The sequence below is a fragment of the Coptis chinensis genome, chromosome 2 (genome assembly GCF_015680905.1).
Source record: "Coptis chinensis isolate HL-2020 chromosome 2, ASM1568090v1, whole genome shotgun sequence".
NCBI classification, from domain to species: Eukaryota; Viridiplantae; Streptophyta; class Magnoliopsida; order Ranunculales; family Ranunculaceae; genus Coptis; species Coptis chinensis.
In genome coordinates, this window is record NC_141457.1 from 59,129,262 (window position 1) to 59,142,410 (window position 13,149).

The 13,149-nt window shown below is 40.3% G+C and overlaps 1 protein-coding gene across 1 annotated transcript; it reads left to right on the forward strand.

Moving 5' to 3' along the window:
- The first annotated feature begins 994 nt into the window (after positions 1 to 994).
- LOC147516868 (putative disease resistance protein At4g27220) lies at positions 995 to 7,200 on the forward strand. The gene is made up of 4 exons (XM_086593407.1): positions 995 to 1,339; positions 1,555 to 1,828; positions 3,808 to 5,404; positions 5,493 to 7,200. The coding sequence occupies exons 1-4, from the start codon at positions 995 to 997 to the stop codon at positions 7,198 to 7,200; spliced, it is 3,924 nt and encodes a 1,307-aa protein (XP_086449533.1).
- Positions 7,201 to 13,149: the final 5,949 nt, after the last annotated feature.

Genomic DNA, 13,149 nt, shown 5'->3' on the forward strand with positions numbered 1-13,149 from the left:
GGTCGTCGTGCCACAATAATAATCGAAGGCTGGCGTGGTCCGATGTACTTATGAGTTTAGATTTGGATGGTGTGTCAATAGTGGTCGAGGGGAAAGAAGCTGCAGTGGAAGACTCGCTGGTGGCCGGAGGTTTGGTTGTCATACTTGGAACTAGCGAGCTGTGATATAGGGTTGTTGATTGAACGGTTGTAAGCTGTGATACAATAGAACTGGTGTCCCGGGGTAACCTGGGCAGTTCGCTTTTCTTATTTCTGTTTGTTAATACTGGACGACCATATGATGATGAATGTTGGTTAGCCGAGCTGTATTTCCTTAGTAGACTCAGCAGCTCTGCTAAAATGTGAACTGTGTTTGGGCCTGCCCTAGTGGCTCGCTTTTTGCTTATATGCTATGCTTATTACTTGCTTCTTTGCTTTGTATGACTCCTGTATGGTTGAATGTATCAATGGAGATAGTGTTATATCTGTGTGGTTGCATAGACGATTCCTTGTGACAGTAGTTGACTTTAAGTAACCTGTGATCATTGAATGAGCGTCCTGTCCTTAATAGGTCCTTTAGCGTTGTAGGTCGTATGTAATGCGGGTTGGCGACTCGTGAGGAACTGCGGGGATAGTAGGTCGTAGGTCGAGTTCTTCGTTCTGGAGAATTGAAACATTTCTGCACGTGCGTGACACGTGTAGGCAAGTGAGCGGTTAGATATGTGCAATGATGGCTGCCAGGTGGCCGGACGTTTGGCGTCTCGATGTAATTATGATGTACCTAGGGAAGATACATTATTACATGATAAGTAACACCATTCCTAGAAGAGCAAAGGCATTTGTTCCCATTTGCTCTTCCTGCTGCTGCATTTCCTCTTCTTCAAACCGTGGTGCTTCATCTTCTTCACTGCTTATTCAGGTACGTCTGTCTTCCTTTTTTAGCTACAACTTTTGAACAAAAACTTGTGTTTTGGTTGTTAACTCGCGTAATGTCATTCTCGCTCGTAGATTGCACTATGGCCAGGTGCCGCAAATATACTAGGGGAGAAGGAAGCTTGAGGGAGACCTCTCCTCTGATAATGGAAGAAATGGAATTCCATCCCCATGTGCATAGTGATCGTGGTAAAAGAAAGGTTGTTGCTATAGAGGCCAAAGGCAACAAGCGACCTAGAAGATCAAGTCGTTCGACTGGTGGCGTTGTATTTAGGTCTCCCCGACGAGTGGATGATACAGACTGGCATGCTGAGGAGCGTAGCAACCTGGGGCAAGGTCACCACGTCGTTGGTGAGAGTTCGTCCCCGCGTCTCAGTGACGTGGGGAGTGAATTCTATTACATGGGGAAGACGGGAAAGAAGCGTACGGTGAAACGCTCTGACTGCAGCTTCCACTCGGCACCCATAGCGACCAGTCTTCTGAAGGGGATCGTGTTGGATGGTGACAAGGCTGAGGTGGAGGATGAAGATATGGAGACGCTGTTGGGGACCATGGGCATGGTTGCTTGTTTGGTGAGCTTCTCATGCGTTATGTTTTTGTTTCTGTTACTTGGGCAATTTTAACTTTAATATTGTACTTGTAGTTTTTTGTAGGGTATGACAAATTGAAGAACGTTGTGCAGCACGCTAATACTAACGTCAACCCGCACATCGAGTTGGGATGTATGCGAGCTGCGTGGGGAGTTGACAAGAAGAAATTGGAGGTGATGACCAAGAAGTATCGGGATGCTGCTGACAAGAACGCTGTGTTGGTTACCGCTATGACTGATCTGCAAGGGGAGCTAACTAAAGTGACTGAGTATGCCAAACAATGTCAGAGGGTGGCGCGCAAGGCGCAAGATGCGTATACCATGGCCAGTGTCTAATATGCTGAGCTGGACGAGAAATATCACCAGCTGAAAAAGGCGAGTGATGGCGGGCAGGGCCCAGGTATGCGTGTGGTGTTGAGATCTGCCAGGCACACCCCTTCGACTAACGCTGCCCCGAAAGATAAGCATGTTGTGGCTGATTCTTGATTGTGAATTCTCCTCTTGTCTTTATCATTTGTTGAAAGTTTATGAATATTTTGTAATTTCTCCTCTCTTATATGAGAGTTAACAATAGAGCTGTATCTTCAGGTTTGCCTGAGCAGTTCGCCATTTTGATACAGAGAACTGGTTTCCACGAAAGTGGCAGTTCGATGCTTTGTTAATTTGTAAGAAGTACCGATCTGGATTTCCTGGGTAGACCCAGTAGATCGGTGGAACTAGTTTCTTGGCGTTGGCCGAGTATTTCTATTAAATGTGTATGGAATGCATGTTTCTGCTTGAATGCTTATAGCTAGCACCCTGTTTATAATGCTTATGGTATGAAATGGCTACGGAGCCTGAGGCTTAGCTTAAAGAAGCGTTACGCTCGTAGTTATCACTTATTTTCATGATTATTACGCTATGATGTAAGGCTCGCTGAGAGCATTCTCGTCGAACTGAGCCTAACATTAAGAGTTTTCCGCTAGGTGGGTTGGGAAGGCGCTGGAGCCTGTAAGCTCAAGAGAGCGTTCTGCTCATAGAGAGCGTGTTGGCTTATGAAAGCATATTGCTCACTGAGAACATTCTCGCTGAGTCGATCCTAGAAGTATAGGTCCTCGACTGGCGAGACTCGGAGAGGTTATGGAGCCTATAAGCTCTAGAGAGCGTTCTGCTCACGGAGAGCGTGTTGGCTTATGAAAGTGCTTTGCTCACTGAGAGCATTCTCGCTGAGTCGATCCTAGAAGTATAGGTCCTCGATTAGCGAGACTCGGAGAGGCTGTGGAACCTGTAAGCTCCAAAGAGCATTCTGCTCACGGAGAGTGTGTTGGCTTATGAAAGCACTTTGCTCACTGAGAGCGTTCTCGCTGAGTCGATCCTAGAAGTATAGGTCCTCGACTATCGAGACTCGGAAAGGCTGTGGAGCCTGTAAGCTCCAGAGAGTGTTCTGCTCACGGAGAGCGTGTTGGCTTATGAAAGCGCTTTGCTCACTGAGAGCGTTCTTGCTGAGTCGATCCTAGAAGTATAGGTCCTCGACTAGCGAGACTCGGAGAGGTTGTGGAGCCTGTAAGTTCCAGAGAGCGTTCTACTCACGGAGAGCGTGTTGGCTTATGAAAGCGCTTTGCTCACTGAGAGCGTTCTCGCTGAGTCGATCCTAGAAGTATAGGTCCTCGACTAGCGAGACTCGGAGAGGTTGTGGAGCCTGTAAGCTCCAGAGAGCGTTCTGCTCACGGAGAGCGTGTTGGCTTATGAAAGCGCATTGCTCACTGAGAGTGGGTGCAGTAGTTCATATTTTCCGGTAATTGGAAGTACAGATAAGGCTTTGGTAATGATTATCCTTGGATTAGGGAAAGTCTTTATCTGAAGCGTTCTGCCCTAGGTCGTTCAGTCGTCTTGGATCGTTCTTAAGCGAGCTGAAGTGTACCACCTACATGAAGCGAGCTGCTCGCAGGTCGATCTTGGAGGATGATGTCCTGAGCTCGTCATAACCTCTACTTATGGTTAACGCGTGCTTAATATTCTTGAATGAGAATATTACTCCCTTACAACTACCTAGTCTACATCAAAATGAGTCTGCTACTAGTTTTACGTGGGTGGACGAAAACTGCAAAAAAAAAAAGTGTTGAAAAAAACAAGGATGTGTGTGTGCATGCAATTCTTCATGAAAATCAGTGTTAGATATTGATTTAACTGGGTGTTTATAAGAATATGTTACTCGGTCGAATTTACTTTGTTCTCTTACGTTTTTTGTGCTTAATGAATATTATATATCCTTGCGCCAGGTTGGATTCACATATGATGTTATATAACGAGGGCACTGTCTGGTCTCAGGAGACATAACGAGGGCATTGTCTGGTCCCAGGAGACGCAGGCAGAGCCCAGAGCTTTCTTCTCATTCTTGGTCGTCAAGAATATTGTGTAAGAAAATGATTCTGGAAATTTTGGCCATTGTGGTTACGCCCGTCACAGAAATGGGAAAGAGTTTTCTTGGTGCAATGAAGCGCCAAATCAGTTATTATACAAATTATGGTGAAAACATTCAGAACCTAAATAGCCACATGAGCCAACTGAAAGCAACGAAAAAAGATGTTCAGAGTTCAGTTGAGGAGGCAGCAAGGAGATTGGAAGAACCATCTGAAACTGTATTAGACTGGCTGGAAAGGACTGGAAAACTGGAAGAAGAAATGAGGGTTCTAAATGAAGAAGTGGATACTAACAAAAAATGTCTCAAGGGCCTATGTCCAGATCTTGGCTTCCACATGAGACTAAGTAAGCAAGTGTTAAGGAAAACCGTGGATGTCAGTCGGCTTCAAGAACAGGGGAACTTTGATTCAGTTTCTCGTGTTCGAGCTCCTCCAAGTGTAGAATTCGCGCGAATGAATAGTGTTTTGGCCATTGCTTCTAGAGAATTGGTTATGCAAGAGGTGATGGAAGCATTACGTAATGTGAGCATCCATTCTGTTGGTGTGCATGGAATGGGGGGAATAGGGAAGACGACGCTTGTGAGAAAGCTGAACAATGAACTTCAGAGTAGCCATCTCTTCAAAACAGTTATAATGGTAACAGTGTCTGGAGATCCAAATTTGAAGGTAGTCCAAGACAACATTGCTGACCGGCTAGGTTTCAAATTTCGGCCCGAGAGTTCAGAGTTGTTTACAAGACTGAAGGTAGAGGAGACGGTGCTTATTATATTGGATGATGTGTGGGAGAAATTGGAGGTGCCTGAACTAGGACTTCCTTTAGGTAGGGAACACATGGGCTGTAAAGTTGTACTCACCACTCGAAATCATGAAGTATGTGAGAAAATGAAAATTCAAAAAATAATCAAAATAGAACCCCTCGTAGAAGATGAACCTTGGATTCTATTCAAAGAAAAAACTGATAATGTTGCCACGTTGCCAAATTTGCAGCCCATTGCAAAAGAGATAGTAAGAAGATGCAAGGGCTCACCATTGGCAATTGTTACTCTAGCATCTGTGTTAAGAGAAGCAGAGGAATTTGAATGGACCAATGCATTGAGGGTATTAGAAAATCCTGCTCCCTGTGATCTAGAAGGTATCATGCCAGAAGTAATCACATCCCTGAAATACAGTTATGACCATTTGCCCAGCTCAGAAATCAAGCAATGCTTCTTGTTTTGTTGCTTATTTCCTGAAGATTGCAACATATATTTGCCCGATTTGAGAAGCTATGGCATTGGAGAAGGGTTTCTGAAGGTGAATGGGACACTGGACGATTCATATAACAAATTACTTTCTTTTGTTGTAAAACTAAAGAAATGTTGTCTGTTATTGGATGGCGACAAAGATATGTGTGTGAAGTTGCATGATGTAGTGCGGGACGTTGCCTTACTTATCGCATCAGATGATAAGAATGGTTTTCTGGTCTGTGTAGATGGAGGGTTAAGGAATTTGCCAGTTGCGGAAAAGTTGAAAAAATGTAAGTGCATTTCGCTTTTGAGAAATAAAAATCTTGTGCTCTCTTTACCATTGAAATGCCCACAACTTATTAATCAGAGACAACGACAATATCATCAGCTCAGAGCAAGATAGTTTCTTCGAAGGTACTAAAGCACTTGTTGTCCTGGACCTCTCATGGAACCCAAACTTGTCTGTGCCTGAATCACTCTCATACCTCACAAGTCTACGGACTCTCATTCTACATAACTGTGATTTGTTAAATAAAGTGTCTCTACTTGGAGGAATGAAGAATCTGGAATTACTTAGTATGGTTGGGTCAAGAATCGAGAAGTTGCCAGAAGAAATAGGTAACTTGATTAATCTAAGAAGCTTAGATTTGAGAGATGCAAAATTGTCTATTGTGGCGCGAAACATTATATCAAGGCTTTCCAATCTAGAGGAATTAATGGTGAATACCTTCAATGGCTGGGACACAGACAATGAGGATGGTGAACCAAATGCTAGTTTCGCTGAAGTGGCATCCTTAACTCTTCTCTCGCTTATTGAAATTACTGTGAGAAATGAGGTGTCCCATAACATGCCATGCTCGTGGGATAATGTGAAACGATTTTTTGTATCCATAAAAAATGAAAACGAAAATGAATCCGAAATTTGCTACTACCCAATGTTGGATATCTGGAATGGTTGTGAGCTGCAGATTGATGAAGTAAACCTGATTGAGCATTGGGTTAGTAAGTTGTTATCTAACTCAAAGGTGAAGCGAATGAAGTTAAATGACTGCAATGGTTTCAAAAATGTTGCTGATCTGGATACAGTGGGAGGTCTCAAACAGTTGGAAGATCTAGAAGTTAGGGAGTGTAACGAAATTGAATATCTTGTAAGCACTGAAAGATCAAAGAAAGCTCCTCAAGATATGTTCGTGACATTGCAGGAATTAAAGATGTATGGTATGGACAGGATGGAGAAAATCATCCATGGCCAAGCACCATCATGTAGATTCTTGGAACAATTAAGCTTGCTACACTTGGTCAACTGTCGAAGACTAAATAACATTTTCTCCTCCAATCTTCTATCACCAGCAAAAAGGCTGGGAAACCTCCAGGAAGTCCAAGTAATTAAGTGTCATGCACTGCAGGAAGTGTTCAATAATGAGGAAGGGGGGTTTGATCAACCTGAAGTTAAAGATATTGGTGGGACGTGTACACCAGCTATGCTTTTTGGGTTAAGGAATATCAGCTTGGAGGAGCTACATGAACTGAGAGGTATTTGGAAGGGGGTCATACCGGTTGGGTGCCTTTCAAATCTTCAAAAACTAGATGTGAGAAAATGTAATGGCTTGAAATATCTCATATCAACCATTATGGCAGAGGGGATTCAAAACTTAGAGAAGCTTATTCTCGAAGAATGTGATGGAATGGAGAAGTTGATACTTTCTAAAAGGGAGGAAGAATTAGCTACATTAGGTGATTCCTCCACAAGACACATGATTTTCTGTAACACCCAAAAATCACCCTCTCTTCCAACCTTTCCAAATCTCCAATATTTGTGGATTTCTAGATGTAAACTACAGGAGAACCTTTTCTCATTTGGTGTCACACGAGATCTGCAACAGCTGAAAGATATCAACACGTTGGATTGCGACAATTTAAAGGAAATAATTGCAGCAGACGAAGAAAATGTGAATGAAATCGTGGACCATCGCATTCTGCTTCCTCAGCTACAAACTCTCCAACTTGGAGGCTTACGCAGGCTAACAAGCGTGTGCCAAGGAGACTTAGGGGTTGTTTGTTTTTTTAGCCTCTGAATTCTGAATGCTGAATGCTGAATGACCCACTTTCTGAATGCTGAATGCTGAATGCTGAACTCAGAAAAACATGTTTGTTTTCTGTCAGAATGACCTGACTCTGAATGCTGAATATAAATCATTTAGACATTTTTACCCTTACAATCTATTTTGAACACTAACTTGATTACTTGTAAAACCAAAGAGTTAAAAATGGATTTGACAGAATTTCCTTTGTTTATTCAACATTTTGACGCCTAAAAGACTCATATAGTAATATGAGATAAAAAAAAATACTAAAAATATAAACATAAATAATAGTTCAATAACCATAAGGTCATCTATAAAATTTGCATACCAAGTTAAATGACATTACAAGTAACTCCAAAGTTCGGCTCTTGTAAACTTGATCATATATGTCCATTAAACAATTGTTCCGCAATTTGATCACGCAAGTTGATCATGTACTCATGTGCCTCAGGTCCAAATGTGTGATTTATACTTGGTGGTGCTTCTGGTCTGTCAGAGTTAATTGAAGACCTCCTTTGGAATAGTCACATTTTTTCTTTTTCATATCGCTTGAACAATCGATCATCATCATCAATGGCCACACAACGGAGAAAATTGTGTATTGCCATGCATGCTACAACAATTTGAACTTGTGTGCGAAAACTATATGGAGCCATCTTCTTCAATATCTTGAATCTTGCTTTCAAGACACCAAATGTTCTCTCAATTACATTTCTTAGCGAAGAATGTGCTGATTAAATTTCTCTTCTTTGTTTTAGGGCTGACCACCGCGATTAAAAATCTGCCAACCCGATTACCTAGCATTCCTATAAGGACACATAAAGCCCCTAGTATGTGTGTATGCAAGCATCACACAAGTAATACATACCTACAATAATGAGACACATAAATATGTAAACCAAAAATATATATTTGATCAGTGAGGTTGTTTTGATACGTACCTTCAGGAGGCAATGGAAATCCGTTTTTTCAGGCCACCTTAATGTCTCATTTAATACACGAGCATCATGTGCAATCCCTTCCCATCCAGCCATCACATAAGTAAATTTCATATCAAAATCACACACACCAAGAACATTTTGGAAACAATCCTTACCTCCTCTTCCTCTAAAGGGAATTTGCTTATCAAGTAGAATGTGTGCATCTACTAATGTACCATCCAAAGCTCCAATTGCTCCTTTAAATGGTCATCTCTTAAGACGGCGTTGGTAACGAGATCCACCTTTATGAATAACCCCGTCAAATGGCGGATCAATTATCATCTCCTTTGAGAAATGGAGCATTGCCACTAGCACCTCATTAAAACACTTACTAATGGTTTGTGCATCTACTATTGATCGATTTCGCTTATTGTGACCAATAGTCATTAAAAACATAGCTATTTTTTCCTCTACATCAATATGTTTACTATCATGAAGCCACTGCCTTTGCCGAAAGTGATCACATAGCATAATGAAGGCAGGCTTCTTCAACCTTAGCATGTTAAACATATGTGTGGAAGTTCCATGTAGAAGCTCTTGTACATACATTTTCCCGAGAAAGCCGCGGATATACATATCTTACGCCTTTATACGCTTTACGCTTTGTCGAAAGCCATGTGAATATTATGATTAAATACACTAATAACCATTGTCGTTGTGTCATTTTCCCTGAATTAAAATAATAATAATAAATAAATCAATCAATCAATCAAATTAAATATTAACCTCAAAGTAACAAGTTTATAGCAACCATAAGTAATCAAGTCAACAAAAATACTCATAAATGTTGAGTCATAATAACCATAATATGACAATAATCCAAGTCAACAAAATGTAAATACGATAGTCATCCAAATAATTAATTTTGCAAAGATTATGTCATCCTAGAAGTAATATTCTTGGGGAATTGGATCTTAAGCCTATTTTCTTGAAGATTCAGAAGTTTCTTGTTATGAGAAGCGTGGAGGGAAAGAGCTTCCAAGGAGTTAAGATAAAGAGAATCATCTAGCAAACCCAAAACATATAACTCTTGCACCTGCGCATCACCTTCATCCACAAGCTTCTTGTCTCCCATGGTTTCAGCCTTCACCATCTCCACAAGCTCCCCAATACTCTTAACAAGAGGATCTGCTGGCTCAATCGAATCTCTCTTACGTTTTTGCTGCGAGCTACTTGCATCACTCTTTGCTCGTGACGTAGTTGGAACCTGTCTTTGGTTAGGTGGTTCATCTACTGGAGTATTCTGTACATATGTAGGAGATTCTTCATTATCAGATGGGATATCATGAGAAGGATTATATTGTGTGTCATCCATGGGTACATCCTGTGATGTGTAAGGATCATAGTCCCCACAAATTGTGACATTAGGGAAGTAATCGGCTCCATGAATCGGTTATCCTCATCTCCATCACTTTCAATATTCGAACCTTTGCAACATCATCATTGGGGATTCGTCATTGGAATTGGATGCTTGTGATTAAACATTTCATCGCCCGGAAGCTAGGGTGGGCTCAAACAAGGATTCTAACAACTCCCTATTCATCAACGGAGCATGCTCGAATTGACCCATCAACGGATATTTCGTTTATAGCAAAAAAAAATCAAATTAAACAAATAAAATAATATGCATACGCTTATATAACTTGTATGAACAAAAAAATGTGGGTTTCTACCTCAATTAAGTCGTCCCAAACTTCATCCGGGAATTCAAAGACACCTCCAACAAAATCGACTCCATGTCCCGTCCGTTTTGATAGTAACCTCCATGCCGCATATTGCTTTCGAAGGTAATCCCATTGGTTCTTGAGTTGCCTTTGTGTGTATTGGACATTGTAATTCTTGCTCATTTTTTCATTAATCTTAGTCCATGACTCTGATTTTAACGAAGTTCCACTAAAGCCTTTATTATTAACCTCGTCCAAGCACATTTCGATGAAACATTTTTTCCACATATCATCAGTCTTTAACCTAAGATTTGGAGCAGATTTCTCAACGACTTCCTGAGTTGCTTTTTTCTCTTTCTTAACTCTTGGAGTTAATTTTTCCTTCCGAGGACCCATGCCTAATGTCACTCATTAGCTATTTAAATGAATTTAAAGTAATGCACTAGTAAAATAAAAAAAGACATAGAAAAGACTAATTCATGAAATGGTCAGAAATGGATGATGCATAACTTGGCTGGACTCAATCTCTGACCATGAATGATCCGTGTTTCAAACACACTGCGCACTCGAGTCTTTGCATATAAAGGTGACGGTTTAAGATACAGTAGTTTCATCCATGGGAACAATCTCACTGATGTTATACTAACAGGTACCATTTCAAAATACACCATAGGTTATGAATCTAGGTAATACTTTCCTATATATAACTCCTATAGGAAAATACTTTGCTTCAAAATGCAACAAAACTAGATTTCTGACGGACTATCTTCCAAATGACACAACTCTTTCCACAGGTATCCAAACGCTACAAGGCGTTTTGCGTTGAAAAGAAGACTCTCAGAAATTACTCTTTCATGTTTTACAAAAATACTAACTCTCACTCTAACTATATGAAAACTGGACTCGAACACAGTGCTAAAAAACGGAATTCTGGACGACTGTTTTCTGTCAACCAAACTTCCCGACATCATAGCTGTCTCTACAGACCTTGGAATGCGTTGAGTCCAATTGGGTTGGAAAGAAGACTCAGAAAACTCACTCTTTCATGTTTTGGCGAGAGTTTGAATCTGAATCTAACTATGTGAAAACGTGGTTCGAAAACAGGCACAGATCCTGATTTCTGTTGTCAGAAAATTCTGACGTGCTAACTTCTGAACACCATAACCATATCCACAAACCTCGGAATGCGACGAGGTCGATTGGGTTGAAAAGCAGACTTCCAGACCTTACTTTTTTGTGTTTTAAAAAAAAATTAGTTCAAACTCTAACTAAATCAAAATTAAGCTCGAAATCAGTCCAGCTAAGCTTAAAACATCGACATCTAAAACACGCCAAGTCATCCAAAGACCAACAAGATCTTGTAACTACCAAACACATAGCCATGGAAACATACATGCCTACTACTCAAGCAATTCCACAAACAACATAAATTAAGTATCGGAAGCCCAATCTGATATCTTTGTTTTAAGCGACACACCTAATTTCTATTTTTTTTTTTTAATGAACTCACATCAACTCTAGAACTTTATAGTTCTCATTTGAAAGATCAAATATAAGATCTATAGTTTGCATTATTAGGTTTCCACGAATGGAAACAGAATGACTCGTGGTGATTAACAAAATGACGCATCGCTGATTACCTCACCATGCAGAGAGAGAGGCTGTTTCCACGAATGGAACCCAAACAAGGAAACCTTACAAAAAGACTTCGTGTAATCGATTAACATATCACACAGGTCAACAAAATCTGCCTACCTTTCCTCCTCAAGTAAACTGGGCCTAGAACTTTACAGTTAAGCAGCTAGTTGTAGCTGCATGATTATGGAAAAAATTCCTTCATCACCCCACGGCGTATTAGTTGAGTTTTTCACAAGAAACGATGAGACCCTCTAAATATACTCATACCTAGCACGATCCACCCACACTTTACTTTCCAGTCTTTTGTTGTGTACCAAACAGGGTCCAAAAGTTCTTGAATTATCCAAATAAATAGTTCTGAAGATATAATCTTCAATAAGTCCAATAGTTCAAGAGCAAAATTAAGAAAGCAAAGCCCAAAATTTTAGGCTTGGAAGAGAGGGGGAGTACGAAGTCAATTTATGCAAAAAATGTTTAATTTGTTTGAGTTGTTATTACTAGACTGCTAGTGTCAAACACATATACACGTGCCAGAATCTATATAGTGTTTTAAACACCTAGTAACCATCTCAAGCACCAAGCACTCTGTTTCCATGAGTTTGGCAGAAGCATGGCTTCTTTGTAGCATTTACCATGGTCGACACTTTTCTCACTAAATGGCAACCCAACCAGGTGTTCCTAACTAATAATACTGTCAGGTGGCCCCATGTCATGTTCTTTTTCGAGGCAACTACGTCAGGTCTCCTTGCACAGTTTGAGTGAGCTGCACAAGGCCTAAAGTGGCAATTTGCGACAACTAAAACATGATGATGGGCTCGCCTTTTCGTGATTCCTTGCTCAAGTAATCCTCTTAAAGCTCCACACTAGGTACTACGATCCGGATGCATGACAAGACAAAATTAAAAATATGCTTCAAGAAACCTAAGCCTATATCGTCTGATGGTACATCATCGACCACGATACCCATCTTGAATGTTACAAGTCATTCATAGATTCAAAAAGAGCATGTTCCGTTCTTATTCATTGGCGACACTATCTCATCCATCGTGAATTTATTATTAATTCGACCATGATGCTATGAGGTTTTGGGTACCAAACGTAAGGTTTTCGGATAGACAGCTCAGTTTTCTAACATTCTACTTATCTTGATTGCATCAATACTAGCTAGGTAGGCAGTCTTTATATAAATAACACATATTAATCAATACTAGGTATATGCATCATTCAAAACATGTTGATTAATCAATACATATTACAATGAAGGAATTGTTTCCAACGATTCAAACATATTTGTCAATCAAAAGAACAACAAAAACACAAAACAAACAGAGATATATAAATAGTACACACAACACATATTAAGAATGGATCAAAGATAAATATAGTAGAGAAATCGATATTTGAAAAAAAAAAATAATAAAACATGACTTTTATGTACCTTGTTATTATAAGCCAACAACCAAAAGTGGGAGAAGATGAGTTGGAGTTATCAAGTTATGGAAGGGTAGAGGTGGAAACCTAACTTGAGCGACTCTTTCTTCAGCTCGATGAGAAAAGAAACGCTGAATCTTTGAAGTCGGTTTGGTACCTTTGAATCTTTGAAGACTCCAACAAAACAAACAACTTGACTTTGCTGAATGCTGAAAACTTAGTTTTCA